This window comes from Mesocricetus auratus, unplaced genomic scaffold, assembly GCF_017639785.1.
Source record: "Mesocricetus auratus isolate SY011 unplaced genomic scaffold, BCM_Maur_2.0 Super-Scaffold_100026, whole genome shotgun sequence".
NCBI lineage: Eukaryota > Metazoa > Chordata > Mammalia > Rodentia > Cricetidae > Mesocricetus > Mesocricetus auratus.
In genome coordinates this window covers 25,657,562-25,676,437 of record NW_024429207.1, presented here as the reverse complement: position 1 = coordinate 25,676,437, position 18,876 = coordinate 25,657,562, and the positions used below count along the sequence as shown (strand labels likewise).

Here is an 18,876-nt window from a genome sequence, read left to right as displayed (position 1 = left end):
TTCTTTGATCTGGGAAAGTAAGGAGATTCAGAGAGGCAAAGGTGGGTTTTCCAAAATCCTAGTAATTACCTGAAGGGTCAAAGTATATTATTGATAACAAATAATGTGTTTTCCTTGAAATAGGAACTCATTCTTGAGAGACATCTGCCACCTTCTCATGTTCGAATAGCAATAGAAAGGCACATTTTCTAGTGGTTGTGACATCCCATCTTGCTGCCAGATGACCATAACTAGTGCTTCCCTTAAGGCAGCCTTCTCTGTCCAGGATGCCGAAGTGTCTCGTTCATTTCTTGTGGTTTCTTACTGCACAGAGTATTAAAGAGGCACAAATTCAAGACTGAAATGCAGGAAAGTTAATCATTGTGCTGATTTATCAAGGACATCATATAAAACCATCCTTTTAAAAAAGTGCCAGTGCCAGGCATTGGTGGCGCACACCTTTAATCCCAGAACCCGGGAGGCAGAGACAGGCGGATCTCTGTGAGTTCGAGGCCAGCCTGGTCTACAGAGCGAGTTCCAGGACAACATCCAAAACAATACAGAGAAACCCTGTCTCGAAAAACAAAACAAATGCCAGTGTCGGCAGTGAAGCACGCAGTAGCTAGGTGTCACTCTGTGGAGTGTTTGTGGTACGATGCCATAGTTCTATCTGCCATTGCTTTGTCTTAAGTGTAAAAGAGAAATCAGTAATACTATTATGACAGTGATATAGGGGTCACAGGACCCATAAAACAATCTTACATTTATAACGATCCACTCAGTTCTTGGCTCTTTAAAGTCCAAGGAAACGTACAGTTTTGGAAGGAAACATTGTGTATTTATATTCTAATTTGTAAAAATATTAGAGACAAGTAAAAAATAAATTATGTAATCAAAGTAATAAATGGGGCAATTAGCAGAATTTCACATTTTTCTTTCTCTTAAAACTTGCTGCCCTGATTTTAATCATATGGAGTGATTTTATAGTATCTATTAGTTGCAAGGTTACCGAATGTTGTAGTATATCTTTGGGCAATTTAAAATGTTCAAGTTTTAATGGAAAAATGCTGAGAAAACAGTGTTCAAGGTTCCTTTGGCAAATTATATGTGGATTTTTATGTGCTAACGTAATTAATATGAATATTTTCTTACAGGTGCCCGGGAATATCATGTCCAATTTTTTAGCAACCAGCCAGAGAGGGCATGGGTTCATGAGAAACGGGTACGGGAGTATAAAGGTCATGAACAGTATGAAGAGTTACTAGCTGAGGCAACCAAACAAGCCAGCAATCACTCTGAAAAACAAAAGGTAACTATTGTGTGTGGTTTGCTTTGTTTGTTACATTGGAGATGGAACCCAGGGTGTTTCCCTTGACTGACAAGCAGTCTGCTGCCCACCTATATCCCCATTGTCCATTAACGCATTTTATAAGTGGTCATAATGATATGTGCCCATAATCCAAGCACTCATTAGTAAGGCAGATGTAGCACTTCAATGTTTGAGGCCCACCTGGTCTATGTAGTGAGTCCCAGGCCATTCAGAGCTACATAGTGAGGCCCTATCTCAAAACACATAGTAAATAATTGTATATGTCCTGCAGTATTATAGTATTACTAAAAACTCTCAGAACTGAGTCTGTTGCTCCTTTGGTGGAGTACTTGCCAGGACACATACAGCCCTGGCTTGGGTCACTGGTACCACAGAAACTGGACATGGCTGCATATCCAGTAGAGGCAGGAGGATCAGAGCTTCAAGTTTTGCTACATAGACTTTAGGGCTAACCTGGGATACATGGGACCCTGTCTCATAAAACAAAGACCAACTTTACAGTCTGTTGTGAATTGATGTGTACAAATCCAGTAGGTATTAGTGATGTTTATTTTGCTAAAGATTTTAAGTAATTTTTCTGTATTAGTATCTACCCTTAATTCTTCTTTATTTTATTAACAAAGTTATTTTATCAAAGATTTAAAAATACTCGATAAGAGTCAGTAGATTTGTAATGGCAGCATTTGAGAGGCTGACGTAAGAGGGGAGGGTCCAGGTTAAAGTCAGCTTAGGGTACACAGTGAAACTTTATCTCAGAAACCAAAACCAGACCAAATAAAAAGTTTATCTAGTGCCTTCTGTGAAATCAGTATTTTTGAAAGTATTGATGTGCTTACGTAATCTTCATAAAAATCCCGGTAAGGTATATATTTTTCTTTTCTTCAGATCAGGGAACTGAGGTACAGAAGACTTCAGTTACTGGTCGAGCTCAGGCCACAAGAATTATAGAACTTCAATGCATTTGAAGTGGTGGTGGATATTTAGACTTTTGAAACAGATTATCAGTATGTCTTGTTGATTATTTATTTATTTATTTTTTAGTTTGGTTATATTGTATGTTATTTGCATATATTCATTGTACCTAGTACTAGGTTTCATAAAGATAAAATTTTCAAGTATATCATGCAGTTAATGTAGGTCTCTTATGCTTCAGAAATTTGTAATTTTTATACTTTTAAAAGCTACATTTTGGCTAGGAGTGATTCAGTGAGTTTAAACCACCAACAGCAAAAACACCAAGTTTTATCACAAGTTTTTAAAGAAATTCAACTTCTCCTCCTCTCTTCCTCTTCCTCCTCCTCCTCCTCTTCTTCTTTTTCTTTTTTGGTTTTCAAGACAGGGTTTCTCTCCAGTTTTGCAGGCTGTCCTGGAACTAGCTCTTGTAGACCAGGCTGGTCTCGAACTCACAGAGATCCGCCTGCCTCTGCCTCCCGAGTGCTGGGATTAAAGGCGTGCGCCACCACCACCGGGCTCTCTTTTCTTCTTTTTAATAAAACAGACAGCAGAGTCCAGAAACATGGGCTCCTTTGCAGCTGTTGTGATAGGCGGTTGTGAGCTACCTGCCATGAGTGCTGAGAATCAAACTCTGGTCTTCCAGAGCACCACCCACACCTTTTCTTTGAGGGAGGGAGTGGTTTTTCCAGACAGGGTCTTCCTTTGTATCCTTGTCTGTCCTGAAACTACCAGACTGGCCTCAAACTCACTGAAATCTGCCTGCTTTTGTCTCAGCCCCTGCCCTTGCCCCGCCCCCTGCCCTGTCCCCATCCCAAGTACTGAGACTAAACAAATTTCAGTATATAAAGAGGATTTTAGTTAATTTTATCTGACTTATATTTTAAAGATTTAGTCAACATTAGCATATACTATACCATCTATAGTCTGATTTTTTTTATTATCACTTTTTTGTTGTTATTTTTTGAAATGGGATCTCACTACTATCAATTCTGCCTGGCCTGGAATTTGCTTTGTAGCCCAGGTTGGCCTTCAACTCCCAGTGATCTGCCTTTCTGTGTTTCCTGAGTCCTGAGATTATGGGTGCGTGCACCATGCCCAGCCCTATTGTTGTATTTATTCTGTTCATCTATGTATAGCTCACATGCTCTGATGTGTGTGTGGAGGTCACAGGACACTTGGGGAAATTGTTTCTCTCCTTCTGCCGTGTGGGTCCCCAGGATGGTTAGTAAGCCAGCACCTTTACCTGCTGAGCCGTTTCCCTGGCCCCTATCCGAACGGTTCTTGGTTGCTTTGCTCATCACTTTCAGTTAGTTTCTCTGGTCATCTCACACACGGTGACTGCAAGCTTTCTTCCCCTCCCGCCCGCCCAGACTCTTCTGCTCAACCATATGGAAAGGGATTCAGGGTTTGTTCATCACCACCCCACCCCCTACACACATGCTTTTCTTGGTTGTGCTGCTCTCTTGGCTTTTCTTCTTTCTCCTCATCAATCCTTGTTTGCATATTAGCATAGCTTGGCCACACATCTCCAAATATTGGCTGGCAGCAAGCTTTGCCCAGATCCCCATAGTACCTGACTTATTTGCCTTCATATGGAGGAATAGCAAGTTTGCCATGGCATGTTCAGTGCTAGTGTTTATTGGCCCCTGAAAACAAGTCATCTTTGTAGTCGTTCTCCTTTTCCATTACTAACGTTCAGTAAATACTGATGTGGAAGGACCACTCTTTGGTGCGTTGTAGCAGAGAAGTCACCAAAGAAATAGAAATCAAAGACTATACCTTCGTGCCATTTAATAGAGTAATACTAGTTTATTAATGTCATGAGATCAGCACATTCCATTTATTTGCCTGGAGAAACTGAAAATATTTATTTGTACTTGAAAGAATTTTCAGGGTGCCTGGAAAGTACATGCCAATTTTAATGTGCCTATTGGACATATATAAAATTTCACATAATGCCTGTATCTTTTTATAAAGATTCGGAAACCTCGGCCTCAGAGAGAACGTGCCCAGTGGGACATTGGCATCGCTCATGCAGAGAAAGCATTGAAAATGACTCGAGAAGAAAGAGTAGAACAGTACACATTCATCTATGTTGACAAGCAGCCAGAAGAGGCTTCATCCCAAGCAAAGAAGAATGTTACCTCCAAGACCGAAGTTAAGAAACCCCGAAGACCAAGATCTGTGCTGAACAGTCAGCCAGAACAGACCAATGCTGGGGAGGTGGCCTCCTCACAATCAAGTACTGACATTCGAAGACAAAGCCAGAGGCGGCACACGAGCGTGGAAGAGGAAGAGCCGCCTCCTGTTAAAATAGCCTGGAAAACAGCAGCCGCAAGGAAATCCTTACCCGCTTCCATCACGATGCACAAAGGGAGCCTAGATTTGCAGAAGTGTAACATGTCTCCAGTTGTGAAAATTGAACAAGTGTTTGCTCTTCAAAATGCCACGGGAGATGGGAAGTTTATTGATCAGTTTGTTTATTCCACGAAGGTACCTCTTGTTCTATAGGGGTTCGGGGAATGGTACTAAAAAAAAACCACTTAAGAATGTGATTTAAATGCCCTTTGGATCCACTGCATTTGAAGCAGTCCCGTTTACTCTGGGCAAGAAGTGAGTTCTTCCCATTTCATGTAACACTCACATCTGCAGTAGATTAATCTTGAGCAATGGAGCCAGGATCGAGCTTAGCTCCTGAAAGTCATGGAAAAATCGGGCAGTTTGCCGTTTTTCATTTGTAGAGTTAGTTTTTCTTTGTTGTAAAGTATGATTTTTATTAAAAATTTTCTTTTATCTGAATTGTTATAAAAAAACAAAACTACTGGAATAATTGTGCCTGCTCATCTGTTTGGTTGTTCCGGCAGTAGCTTTTTAGTTTAGTTTAGTTTTGTTTTAATTTTAACTACACGGTTCATTTAACTTAATGTGACTAAACATTTTGATTTGTAGTCAGTACAAAGAGGTTGGTGAACTGTTTCTTTTTTCTCTCATCTAAGTTTTTGCAATTCAGTGTATCCCCTCCCCTCCCCACCTCTCTAGAGTCTTATACAGGCCAGGGGAGCCTTAAACTCTGTGATTGAATATAGCCTGCACCTCTGATTCTCCTGCTTCTGTCTCCCAGTCCTGGGACTGTAGATATGCCCATGCAACTGGGCCATGCGCACTAGACAAGCTCTGTACTAACCACACTGCAGGTCAGCCTCATGTGGCTGCCGTGTTGGAGTGCAGTTCTAGTGAGGATTTCATGCATGTCCTTACATCTGCACATTGTGAGGTCCTCTGACTGGACATAGTGGTCTGCACCTGTCCTTCCAGCACTCAGAAGGCAGAGGCACAAGGCCAGCCTGAGCTACATAGCAAAACCTTGTCTAAAACAATAAAACAGGGCTGGTTATGCCTACCGGCCAGCACCCCTCCTAACCCTGTACCTCTACTTCAGGCTGTCTTTAAATCTAGCTCGAAGCTGCTGAGTAAAGGCCATGTTAAGCTTGACATTGCTGAGCCAGCAATTTTGTTAGATTCCTGTTAGCTTGTGATAGCTCATTGAGTTTTAGAGACATTTCATTACTACGTTGGTCCTATAATGAACTGTGGTGAGGAAAGGGTAATTAATGGTATAGATCAGCTACTAAAACTCTTTATAAGTCTACTCTGGGTTTCCATTTAAGGCAGTTAGTCTTTGGCTTGAAGGTGTCAAAATTTTTTGTGTCATTAGAATATATACATACCTCACGACCCACTCTATAATTTGGGGTTTGTGATTTTGATTTAGTTGTATCTCATGCATGTGTATATTATGGAAGTCTGTGTTTTTTTCTGCATTAACATATACACATTAAAATAGTTGATTACATATAGGGATGTTTCATTCTTAGAAATGTTCAGGGATTCTGCCTGTTAATCTGTCTCTGCTTGTGGGTTTAATTGATTTTAATACAGCTCAGTTCCCAAAAAAAGCTTAAAGAATAGCCTCCACTTGACTTCTCCGGCTTCTTTTTCCTTTGCTTTCTCCTTTACCCTCCTTCTCTCTTTCTTCTTCCTCATTTTCTTTCCTTGCCAGAAGAGAGTGTTGGGATCCTTTGGGGCTGGAGCTGTGGGCATTTGTGAGCCCCAAAATATTGGTGTTGGAGAGCAGCAAGTGTTCTTAACCACTCTCTAGCCTCAGTGTGATTCTTTTGATAGCAACATTTGCATATTGTTTGAATGCAAATTGCCTTTATTCTTAGAACAGTTTTACTTGCTTCTGTATGAAAAAATACCCCCCCACACCCTAACACTATTAAAGGAAATTCAAGATAAAACTGATCTTTGGGGACTGGAGAGATGATGACTCAGTCCTTAAAAATATTTGCTGCTCTTGTAGATCTGGATTTGGTTCCCAGCACCCACATGATAGCTCACACCCATCTGCAATCCCGGTTCCAAGGGTTGCAAGACTGCATGCTGGTCTCTACAGGCAAGCATGCAGTGCACATACATTGGGGCCAAACACTCATAGATGTAAAATGAAAATAAATCTTTAAAAACAAAGTGAACTTTTGAAAAATAAATATAACAGTTAAAATGGTTCGTATTTCATTACATTAAAAATGCCTAAATTAATGTCTAAGTTAATTGCACCTGCTGTCTGCTCCATGTGACCTATTTGATCACATTTTATAAGCATAAATGGCATATTTCTTTATCTAAAAATATTCTCATCTCAAGACACATTGGCCTTTCTACCTTTGTAACATATGACTTCACCAAATGACGGTCCTGTAAAGAAAGGAACTGTTCAGACCAAGGTTACTTTGTTTTTGACAGAGAATGGGGTGATGCAAATTAATTTATTAAGGACATTTAACAACGGAACTTAAGGCAAATAGTTTTCAATTTTCTTTCAAATAATCTCAATGTATATTTTAAAATATATCCTGATGACTTAATAAAACGTTTCTGATACGACTTATCATAATTGACAATACAAGTTTGAGCAAATTATGATTATGTTAAATCATCTTTCTAAGTTCATGACACTATGTGCCTGCTAATCGCTTTGTTTTTTTTTTATTCTGCCTCGTTTTAAAGGGAATTGGTAACAAAACAGAAATAAGTGTCAGGGGGCAAGACAGGCTTATAATCTCTTCACCAAGTCAGAGAAACGAGAAGCCAGCTCAGAACTCGTCATCTCCTGAGGCGACATCAGGTTCTGCAGGTGGGTATGACTGAGGGGCACCTGGATCCATGCTGACGGGTTCCTTTCCTTATGAAGGTAAACCGTGATGAGTGAAAACAGATCGTAATAGCACACGTGCATAGGTATTTCACCGTGAGAATTCTTGCTTCATATGATAACTCTAACTCCAGTCCTAGGAGACTTAACGCCCTATCCTGGCCTCCACAGGCACCAGATACACTCATGGTACACAGGCAGACATGTATGTAGGCAAAATACTCATCCACGTAAAACTAAAAATTTTGATTTTAAAAGCAATCATTTTAGTAGGAAATGATGAATACAATACTGGAGAGTTTTATCCATAGTTCTTTTCCCTACAGAAATTTAAATACTAGGATGGTTCCATAGTTAAGAGTATAGCTGTGCACTCAGGAGGCAGAGGCAGGTGGATCTCCATGAGTTCAAGACCAGCCTGGTCTGCAAAGCGAGTTCCAGGACAGCTAGGGCTGTTACACAGAGAAACCCTGTCTCAAAAAACAGAGACACAGAGAGAGAGAGAGAGAGAGAGAGAGAGAGAGAGAGAGAGAGAGAGAGAGAGAGAGAGAGAGAGAGAGAGAATGAGAATGGATGGCTGTAAATTCTATGATGAGTATGGTAGTTTGTGTGTAATCCCAGCCAAAAGAAACCAGCAACATTCCAGCTCAGAATAAAGAAGTAAATAAGGAGGTAAATAAAGGGTGTGTGTGGCTATGAATTATAAGCATGTCTAGGTCCTTTCTCTTTTCATAGCAGCTTACTCTTCCAGCAGTAGTGGACTTCTCATCCTCACCATGTGCTTCTTTATCCTCTATTGCAAATAAATTTGTTGGTAGATGTGTACAGTGTTAGCTCTGGGACCCAGAACCTAGCTACGCTAATGAGACTTGTTCTCTGGTCAGCAGATACCTGGGACTGAAAACTGAGCAGGGTCATTCTTCCTTAAAAGGGAGACACCTGAAGCAGGGAGTGTGTGGCTGGGCAGGAGGATCTCTGTGAGTTTGAGGCCAGTCTGGTCTACAGAGCGAGTTCCAGGCCTGCCAGGGCTGTACAAAACAAACCAAAAGGAAGGCAACAACAAACAAATGCAGAGGTAGAAGAATTCCTGTGTTTAGTAAGGGTGTGTCTTTGGAAAATTTAAGGCTATGTTTTGATTTAAAATTTTAATTTTATTCATCTGTGTGTGTATGTATGTGTGTGTGTGCACACATGTGCACACATGCTGTGACATGGCATGCATGTGGATCTCAGAGGACTACCTATTCAAATTAGTCTCTAAGGTGGGTCCTGGGGTTCAAGTGCCTGCATTCACTGAGCCATCTTACCAGTCTAAAGCTATTTTTCAAAAAGACTTACAATGTATCTTAGTTTAAGCTGGTTGCCTAGTAGATTTGTGTCATAACAACAGTACTATACGAGTGATACAATGAATGTTATTTCTATAGTAGTGCTTAATCTCAGTTGAAGAAGCTGCCGTGAGCATCACAACTCCAAGGCCAGTGTGGTAACTTAGTGAGACCTTGTGCCAAAATGAAACCCTACAGTGGGGCGGGAGCCAAGTGGTGGTTGCCTAGCACTCAGAAGGCTGAGGCAGGAGGATCCCTGTGGTCAAGGTTAGTTGGGCTATCTATAAATTTCCAGGACAGCCTGGGCTGCAGAGCAAGAACCTGTCTCAACAACTTTTCCCCACCCCTGTAGGGCTTTGTATATGTCAGTGGAAGACTGATTGCCTGGTATACAAACTGACCTAAGTTTAGTACCTAACTGAAAAGGAAAGTTTTAATAAGCTTGGGCATTTAGAATCTTATCTTAGAAATAAGAGCTTATTTTATTTTGCTCTTTAAAAAAATTTGATTTCTAAGAAATGATTTTTATAATATATATACAAATATATTTTAAAAAACTCTGTTCTGGCATACATTGGCCATTTTGCATACTCCTGTGACCCAGATGAGTAGATGATTTTTTCTCTCATACTGACCAGTTCTTAGACACTTGCTAAGCGACTTTTTATTTGTGAGACAAGGTCTTATTGTATGGCTCTGACTGGTCTGGAACTCACTGTCTAGGCTGGCCCTGAACTCACATGTCTCCTGCTTCTGCCTCCTTAGAAACTATGTGTCACCTGAACATTTATTTGATCACTTCTCACACTGTCAGACTGTTCAGGTTTAAACTTACCTGCTTCTGGTTTCTTGGAGGTAGAGTATTGCTATGAAGCACAAGCTGGCCCTGGGTTCACTAACCCTTGCTCCCACCTCCCAACTGCTGTCCCAGCCAGCGTCAGCGCCCATGCCTTTGGGCTCAGGATAGACTCCAGAAGGCTCCAAGACTTGGGTTTTTTGAGGACAGGAGGTTGACTTTGGATTCCAGATCTTCTGGCCTACCCACCATGTGACCCTGTCTCCAGTTTCTGGTTAACAATCTGCACATTGGGGTTGCTCCTACTCCCTCCTGTGATTGAGTTATTTTCTAGAGTGGCTCACAGAGCTCAGGTAAACACTCAGTGGAGCTTACCACTTTGTCCTTAAAGATGCCACAGAGGCTACAGATGTACAGACAGATGAAGAGACTCCCTGACAACAGATACAGAGGGCTGTAGTGTCTCTGCCCTCCCAGGCACCTCCAGTGTTCTCATCTGAAAGTTCTAGTGCCATACTTCAGAGGGTTTCGGGAGGCTTCATCACATGTTGTTAATTTAGGCTCCAGCCTGTCTTCCCTTTTGGTCAGGAATTCGGGCTTGGAACTAAAAACTTAGTGTGGCTTTGACCTTGTAGTGACTAGCCTCTGCCTAGCAGCCCAGGAGCTGTCTCACTAGCGTAAAAGACTGATCCATGCCATCTACTTTGCAGCTGTGTGCCGAGAACTAGGTCAAAGACCAAACAGGACAAATATGCGTTCATACGACTCAGAGAATTAGAAAGGATTTAGGAATGAAAGGCAGAGACCAAATATATACTTGTGCTTTTTAAAAAGTGACATTTATTTATTTTTGTGTGTGGTGTGTGTGTGTCACTGTGAATGTGCACAGAGGTCAGGGGAACCTGCAGAAGTGGGTTCTGTCTTTCCACAGTGTGGGTCCCAGGACTGAGCTCAGTGGTGGTGCAAGTGCCTTTACCCATTGAGTCACCTCACTGACCCGGTGGTGTAGTTGTTTGTTTTTACTCTTTGTTCTTTGTTGGGGGCTGCCACCCAGCTCCCAAATAATCACATGGAGGCTTAGTCTTTCTTAGAATGCCTAGCCTTAGCTTCTTTCTAGCCAGCCTTTCTTAAATTATCTTTCTCTGTTCTATATACCTTTCTTTACTTCTTACTCTGTGGCTTGCTGTGTAGCTAGGTGACTGTCCCCTGATGTCCTACTCTCTTTTTTTTTTTCTGGTTTTTCGAGACAGGGTTTCTATGTGTAGCTTTGGAGCCTATCCTGGCACTTGCTCTGTAGACCAGGCTGGCCTCGAACTCACAGAGCTCTGCCTGCTTCTGCCTCCCGAGTGCTGAGATTAAAGGCGTGCGCCACCAGCGCCCAACCTCCTCTCCTTTTTAATCGCTCCCCAATCTCCTCTTCCCAGATTTCCCCTCCTATTTATTCTCTCCACCTGCCAGCCCCACCTAGCCTTTCTCCTGCCTTGCTATTGGCCGCTCAGTTCTTTATTAGACCAGTCAGGTGTTTTAGACAGGCAAAGTAACACAGCTCCACGGAAATAAACAAATGCAACACAAAAGAATGCAACACACCCTTGCATTATTAAACAAATATTCCACAGCATAAGCGAATGTAACATCTTAAAATACTATTGCACAACACAGTGTACTTCTTAGTGTATTGTAATATTATAATGATCACATTGTCTTCTGGAAGAGTCAGAGTCTGGAAAGCAGAAATAGAGATCTTGAATCCAGGCAAATCTGTGATAGAGGGTACAGAGGGCTATTTTTGAGAGTTTGAATCTTAAGTAAAATCTGAATTATTACAAAATCTTTATTGCAACCACCATTCAAAAAAGACTTGGTGGTGCCGGGCGGTGGTGGCGCACGCCTTTAATCCCAGCACTCGGGAGGCAGAGGCAGGCGGATCTCTGTGAGTTCGAGGCTGGGCTGGACCGACAGCCTCCAAAACAATACAGAGAAACCCTGTCTCATAAAAACCAAAAAAAAAAAAAAAGACTTGGTGGCATAAACCTGTAATCCCAGCACTCTGAAGGTAGAGGCAGGAGGATCTCTGTGTGTTCCAGGACAGCCTGGTCTACAGAGTCAGTTTCAGAACAGCTAGAGCTGTTGCATAGAGAAACCCTGTTGAGGGGATACTTGGGCTAGCTCTCTAAAAACAGGTTGGAAGAATGCAGGATAGGGCGAGATCTTTCCAGAGGGCACTAGGCACAAGTTGAATGAGGCACAGTAAGCAGAGTATCTTTATCCAGTATCAAATTGGGAAAGGAAGCTGAATTAAAGAACAGAGGGAGTAGCCAGGTCTGCTGCTCGCCTCATGTCGGACACCCTCTAGTGAAGTTGAAGGTGAGCAAGTGACAAGTGACTTAGACTTTGCATTGATTGGCCATGATGTAATATTTGCTTTCTTTTTTTTTTTTTTTTTTTCTTTTTTTTTGGTTTTTCGAGACAGGGTTTCTCTGTAGCTTTGGAGGCTGTCCTGGAACTCACTTTGTAGACCAGGCTGGCCTCGAACTCACAGAGATCCGCCAGCCTCTGCCTCCCGAGTGCTGGTATTAAAGGCGTGCGCCACCAACGCCCGGCCAATATTTGCTTTCATTTGACTATGCAAAAAACATGAAACCCTTTGGCCTCAGCTGTTCAAATAGGTGTATCAGTTTTTATTGTAGCATTGTTAATCTGTCTTACTTTAAGTGAGATATCTAGATCTTTACTTATACACCTAAAGTCTCCTAAGAAGGGAGAAAATAAGTTCTTCATTTCATACTGGAAGCTTTCTTTTTTTTCTGTTTTTTCGACAGTCCTTGGCTGTCCTGGAACTAGTTCTGTAGACCTGGCTGGCCTCCAACTCAAGAGATCCTCCTTCCTCTGCCTCCCAAGTGCTGGGATTAAAGGCGTGTGCCACCAATGCCCGGCTTTACTGGACACTTCTTAAGTGTCAGTTTTTATTAATGGGTCCTGTTTTTCTTCCCTTCAACTACTGAACATGTCTATTCATTATAAAATTCAAGGTCTGCTGTGAGCTTTCACCTTTGTTTTCTTTTTAAAGTAGAATGTTCTCATTCTTTATACTTAGAAAAAGGCAATCAGGGTTCTTCCTTAGAAACACGGAGGTTAGGTGCTAAGTTTTGACTCGAACCTATCTTGAGGATGGGCGATACAATTTTGATTTTGGTTTCAGTTTAGTTGCAGTTATGACTGGTAATATTCGTTTGTCTTTCTAATGATCATCTCACTTTTTTTTGTAAAAATAACTTGTAGTAGTCCAAAGGTCAGAAGAGAGGCTTGTTTCCTCTTAGAAGACATTGTATCATCTTAGCTGAGCTTTTTCTCTTTTTTAACTTAAATACCTCAACTGGGTGCCATTGACATGTTTCTGTAGTTTGAAGAATGATATTTACATTCATACTAGGTTACTACATTACTTTCCAAATCCACCCCGTCCTTAGAAAATAAGTATAAAAATTGTTAGTGGTTTTAAATGTGTTTGTTTTTTATGTAGCTTTCAGAATAATCTTAAGAAGTCATGTTTTGTCACCCTCTGTAAGACAGTAATTAGGTCAGGGTTGGGGATGTAGTTTAGTTGTTAGAGTGTCTACCTAGCATGCACCAAGCCCTGGGTTCAAACCCCAGTACTACATAAACTGGCATGTTGGTTCATGTTCATCTTTTGAGAGATGCAAGCAGGGGGATCAGAAACTCACGACATTTCGAGGATAGTCCGTCTACATGAGAACCTATCTCAAGAGACAAAACAAAGCAAGCTATATCTGGTCAGCACATCATAGGATGATGTGAAAGTTCTGTGACTGTAGTTCAGATTGTTTGCCAGCCCCACATGTGACCCTAGAAGCAACTGGGTTTTGTTTGCTTGCTTGCTGTTGCTTCCAGGCTGTTTTCCTTTTGTTTTTCTGGGTAGTACTTGGGTGTTGATGATTGCACTGAAGCCTGGGACCTCTGAAATCCTCAGCTGGTCTATGAGGACAGCCTCTCCTAGTAAAATTTTCTTATCAGTTTAAAGAGAAAAGATTAAAGGATAGTTCCAGAACTTTGATTGACTTCTGTGACTAGATTGTGACTTTGGTGCAGATTAATTGTAGTTCTGCAGTACTCTGATGCCACACTGTGGAGTTAGCTCTGCAACTAAAGTTCTTGTCAGCGAGCGAGGAGCCAGGAGTGCAGATTCCTTGGACACACAGATGAGTGTGGTAGCCTGCCTATAATTCCAGCCTTGGAAGGTGGCTATGGAGACTCTCCATCAGTGATGCCTGGGTTTGACTGATTCCTGATAGTGCCTTCAACCTGTATGTGCACAAACTTGCACACACACCTGTACACATATGTGCCTATGTGAACATGCATGCACACAGGTATATCCCATTCATATATACATGAAAAGAAAAATGGCTGGTGAGATACTCAGTGGGTACCTGACAACCTGAGTTTGATTATCAGGGCCCACATGGTGGAAGGAGAGAACACATTCCCACAAGTTGTCTTCTGATCCCCATCCTGGCACTGTGGCATGTGTGCCTGTACACACACACACATACACAGGTACACAAGATACATAAAATGTGGTTTTTTTGTTTTTTTTTTTTTTAAAAAATAACTATAGTATTACCAAACTACTGACTCTACCAAAAACAAAGTAGTGAGATTGTTCTTTGTTCTGGATTTGACCTAAGGCAAAGGGAAGCATTTCCGTGTAACCCAGAGCAGTGAGCTGCAGAGTCTTGAAGGTTATCTGCCTTGCTGCATGGGAGAGGCTTCTATCTGATTGTAAAGGAGTACACCACTGGAGGTCAGCAGATGTTGTGGGGGAGTCGGTTCTTTTTTCCTGCCATGTGGGCTCTGGGTTGGAACTCAGACTGTGAGCTTGGTGTTAGGCACCTTTTCCTGCTGAGCCATCCCACTGGCTCAGACTTGAGTCTCACAAGGAAGGACATTTTAGTCAGTTGTACTTAAGACCTGACAAATAGTCGCAGTGAAGGTGTTGCTGTTTGTGTCACAGAGGTACTCATTCCTGGTCTTCTTCCAAGTTGCCGTGTCAGTTTTTATTTTCCACATGGGGTCCACATAAGTTTTTATCAGTTTATTTTTAAGCAGTTGTACCCTGGTTTGTGTGGCACAGCAGATTTTATTCAGGACTTCATGCACATTAAGCAAGCACTCCACCAACTGAGTAGCCATTTCCGAGTTACAGCAGTGTCTCTGTGTGATAGTCAAGGTAGTGGTTGTGTTTGGTCACATGTTTGTGTCCATCTCTTTTCCTCTAGCTTGGTTGGTGTAGCAGTAATAATAACTTACACAAGTGTACCCAGTGCTGTTGCTGTTTATATATAAAATTTGTTCAACTCACAGAAGGTGCAAAATGTGTACCAGCGATTGAATTTTGAACCCATGTAGGGTGTGTCTGTGTGTATGTGTGTGTGTGTATGTGAGAGAGAGAGAGAGAGAGAGAGAGAGAGAGAGAGAGAGAGAGAGAGAGAGAGAGAGAGAGAGAGAGAGAGAACACTCAGGTGCATATGCATGTATGTAGAGGCTAGGGGGTGTACTTCTCAATTGCTTTTCACCCTATCTTTTGATATGGGGTCTCTAGCTGGCTGGCAGCAAGCCTTGGAGACCCTTCTCTGACTCCCCAGCAGCAGGGTTACAGGTGTGTGCTGCCAAGCCCCTTGTTTCTGTTGCAAGTAGTTGCTGGGGATCTGACCCCAGTCTCCCTGTGTGTATAGGATAGCAAAGCCCTTTGTGCTGATCCTTTCAGTCCCCAGAGTCACATTTCTTAAGTGTGTTTATCGGCCTTCAGGAGGCAACTGTGCCGCTGCTGTTTTGGTCTGACTTTAAAACTAAACTAAAACATCTCCCTTACTTGTGTAACTAGGATCTTGGGGGGAGGGAGTTTTGAGGCAGGGTTTCTCTGTGGCTTTAGAGGCTGTCCTGGAACTAGCTCTTACAAGAGACCATGCTGGTCTGGAACTCAAAGAGATCCACCTGCCTCTGCTTCCCGAGTGCTGGGATTAAAGGTGTGCGCCACCACCACCCAGCGTAACTAGGATCTTTTGTAGAGCCCATTCTCAGTTTATTTGAGCTGTTAAATAATTTTGTGTTCCCAAGTGTTTAAAGGCTTTTTAATGACTTTTAATTATAACTCTGTCAGTAATAGATAAAAAAGTCAGGAATCTGGTCAGCCTTAACCAGATGAGTCAAGCAATCTTAATGAGTTTTTCTTTGTTTGTGCTTAAATCATCTCATAGGCCCAGCAGAAAAGAAGCAGCATAGAAGATCAGTCAGGACTCGATCTGAATCAGAGAAATCCACCGAGGTTGTGCCAAAGAAGAAGATCAAAAAGGAGCAGGTTGGCTTCCTACACGTAGAGAGTTAGAGCGTTTCTGTAATGTGGTGGCTTGTCTCTTGTCACCAAAGATAGATTCTCCCCACCTTGGCCTCCGTCCTGAACTATCCTTCCATCTGTCCTGCTGGGTTGCAGTGGCGACCTGTGGTGGTGCTTCAGGCATCCTCACAGAATACAGGTTTGGGAGACGGGAAGCCATTCATTTTGAAATTTCTGTTATAAGCACAATGAGTTCATGTTTTCATGAGTTTTACTTGGAACCATCGTGGAGTTCCCTTTTTAAAAGTTTGATTTTTGGTTTTAGCTGCTGGTATATATTGTTTTTATTTTTTGAACAAATCAAATTAATTTAATTTATATTCTTATATTTAAGAAGCAGGTAATCATAGGTGATCTGGTTTTTCTGTTGGTATCACAAATCTTTTGAAATGTTATTTTTCCAGTGAAATGGCACTCACCTGAAATCAGACTGTTAGATAAACAATATTCAAGGAAAAGTGTGTGGGGAGGGTTACATTTTGATTGAATGTGGTCAACTGGTGTAATCAATGTAGTAATATACATGTTAAATTACCTTTTCAAGTAACTCTTAGACATGATTCTCCTATAAATTATAAACTCAGATTTTTTTTTATTTTTAAAAAGCGAATGAATATCCATTTTTAGATAAGCACTTTGCCAATGAGCTATGTCCCCAGAATATTCTTTTCTTTCTTCATGTTTTGAGATGGTCTCACTATATTTCCCTGGCTGGCCTGGAACTCCATGTGTGGATCAGGTTGGCCAGGTACTCACAGAGATCCGCCTGCCTCAGCCTCCCCAGTGCTGGGATTAAAGGTGTCTGACACCACAACCAGCTTTAGAATAGTTATTTTTTATAGTCCAACCACCTAGTATTAAAATAAATCCAGAATTAGTTCCAGTAAGTTTAATGTTTTAGAGCCATTTATCATGGAAGAGTACTTTTTTTATTTAAAATCTTCACAGTTTTAAATTTCCAAATTTAAAAGCTAACTTTGTGGGTGCTCTATGGTATCACAAGCATATAAAACATTTTTTGAGAATATTTAGCTAAAATTTCAGTAATACTTGTCATTTACCATATAATTTCCATATCTAGACTATTCCAAAAAATTCCAAGTCTGATAAACCTATAGTGTTTGTTACCAAAATGAAGTTGTGACTTTGCCACCTGGTTCCCAAATTCAGTCTGTGACCAGTCAGTTTAAAATTTATAAACAGAATGAGTAAAAATAATGGGACAAATTGTTACTGCCACTGTGTTATATATATATAGTTAGTAGTAGAATAATACCAGTGATTGTTTAGAAGATTTTATATTTGTACAACTAATTGTATCGTACACAAAGCATTCCTGTTGTATGTTTTTTTACCTGTTGTAAAAAAAATTAAAAAAATTTTTAAAAAGCTTAGAACAATCCTTAAATATTTACAAATTGTGTTTCAACATGCATATTTCACACCTTAAAGAAACATAAAATTCAATCATAGCCTAAACAGGAACCTCTCCAAACAGCATCTTTTCCCTGTTCCAATGGTTCAGTCTTCCAGTACCACGTGTTTTACATATACATTGGCAGAATAACTTCTGATCTCGCTCTCCTGATGTAGGATCAAGACCCTGTTCATAAGACACTCAAGAAAGTGCTATTGCAGTGTCCCAGACTTACTAAGTTTGTTCTAGCAGCACAAGTATTGAGCTTCCAGCAGTGTGGAGCCATGTAGCACTCTGTACAGAGAGGGTCCCGGTTCCCAGCAACTTAGCTGTGAGTGCAGGCGCGGAAGGGTCTTAAAGTGGCGTGAGTTACATTAACCTGAGTATCATAGTAAGTAAAAATTTATCCTAATGTCTTTGGGGCGGGAGGGGTCCATAGCAACATGGGGCTGGTCAAAGAAACCGCTCCTCTCCTGCCTCCCAGACACTGAGAAAAATACTCTTGTTCTCGTCATGCACCAAGGGAGCGGTGGGAAGTCTTTGCCAAAGAGCATGTGGCTGTGTGTTGTCACTTGGCACTCAGCACAGGCAGCTAGGATTTAACCCTCCCTAACTTTGAGACAGAGAGCTTGACCCTGAAGACGGGGTTGAATTCAGATTCTCGGTAACATTGGTCACTCGTCACTACTTAGCTTGATGAAAATGTTATTTTTCCCTCTATTTTTTAAAGGTGAGAAAAACCTTCCTGTTAATGCTTCGTTTTTCTGTCCAAACAGGTTGAAACAGCTCCTCAGGCTGCCCTGAAGACTGGATTACAGAAAGGTGAGTTAGTACTATGCTGCTTGACATTTCCTTGATTAAACCAGTTTTTAAGAATAACTTACTTGTACCTCATGTATTTTTGTCTGTCTCTGTAAATCATTGTTCTTCGGTGTGAAATGTCACCCCCCTGGTGGAGTGTGTGTGTGTGTGTGTGTGTGTGTGTGTGTGTGTGTGTGTATGAGAGAGAGAGAGAGAGAAAGAGAGAGAGAGAGAGAGAGAGAGAGAGAGAGAGAGAGAGAGAGAGAGAGAGAGAGAGAGAGAGAGACAGACACTGACTTTTAGAGTTGGTCCTTCTCTCTTCCTCCACATGAAAAGTCTCTCTTGTTTTGGTAAATTGAAGAATACCATGTAGACTCGATATTGCTTCCAACTTTTCTCCGTTAAGATTTTGGGATTTCACTGGCTTATAAACTAGGGATGTGACGAATCCACTTTTTTGGTATTCGACTGAATACCGAATAGTAGCTATTAATGTTGTTTATCAAAAAATGGACTATGGCAAATCAGACAGGACAGCTTGATTGGGAAAAGTGTTTCCACGCTTACTTTTTACAGTGCTGTACAATCCTTTTGTAAATTGACCCATAGCATAATTATGGCCACTATTAGATGACCATATG

The 18,876-nt window shown here is 41.4% G+C and overlaps 1 protein-coding gene across 5 annotated transcripts in view; it reads left to right on the top strand.

Annotated features, from left to right (window-relative positions):
- Nsd3 (nuclear receptor binding SET domain protein 3) overlaps positions 1-18,876 on the top strand; it is a 100,273-nt gene that overhangs the window by 48,472 nt on the left and 32,925 nt on the right. For all 5 annotated transcript variants that reach the window (XM_013110771.3, XM_013110772.3, XM_005066569.4 and 2 more), the window contains exons 5-9: positions 1,134-1,288; positions 4,241-4,756; positions 7,334-7,460; positions 15,881-15,981; positions 18,211-18,256. In XM_013110771.3, the coding sequence (XP_012966225.1) occupies positions 1,134-1,288; positions 4,241-4,756; positions 7,334-7,460; positions 15,881-15,981; positions 18,211-18,256 (945 nt within the window). The remainder of the gene's footprint in view (positions 1-1,133; positions 1,289-4,240; positions 4,757-7,333; positions 7,461-15,880; positions 15,982-18,210; positions 18,257-18,876) is intronic.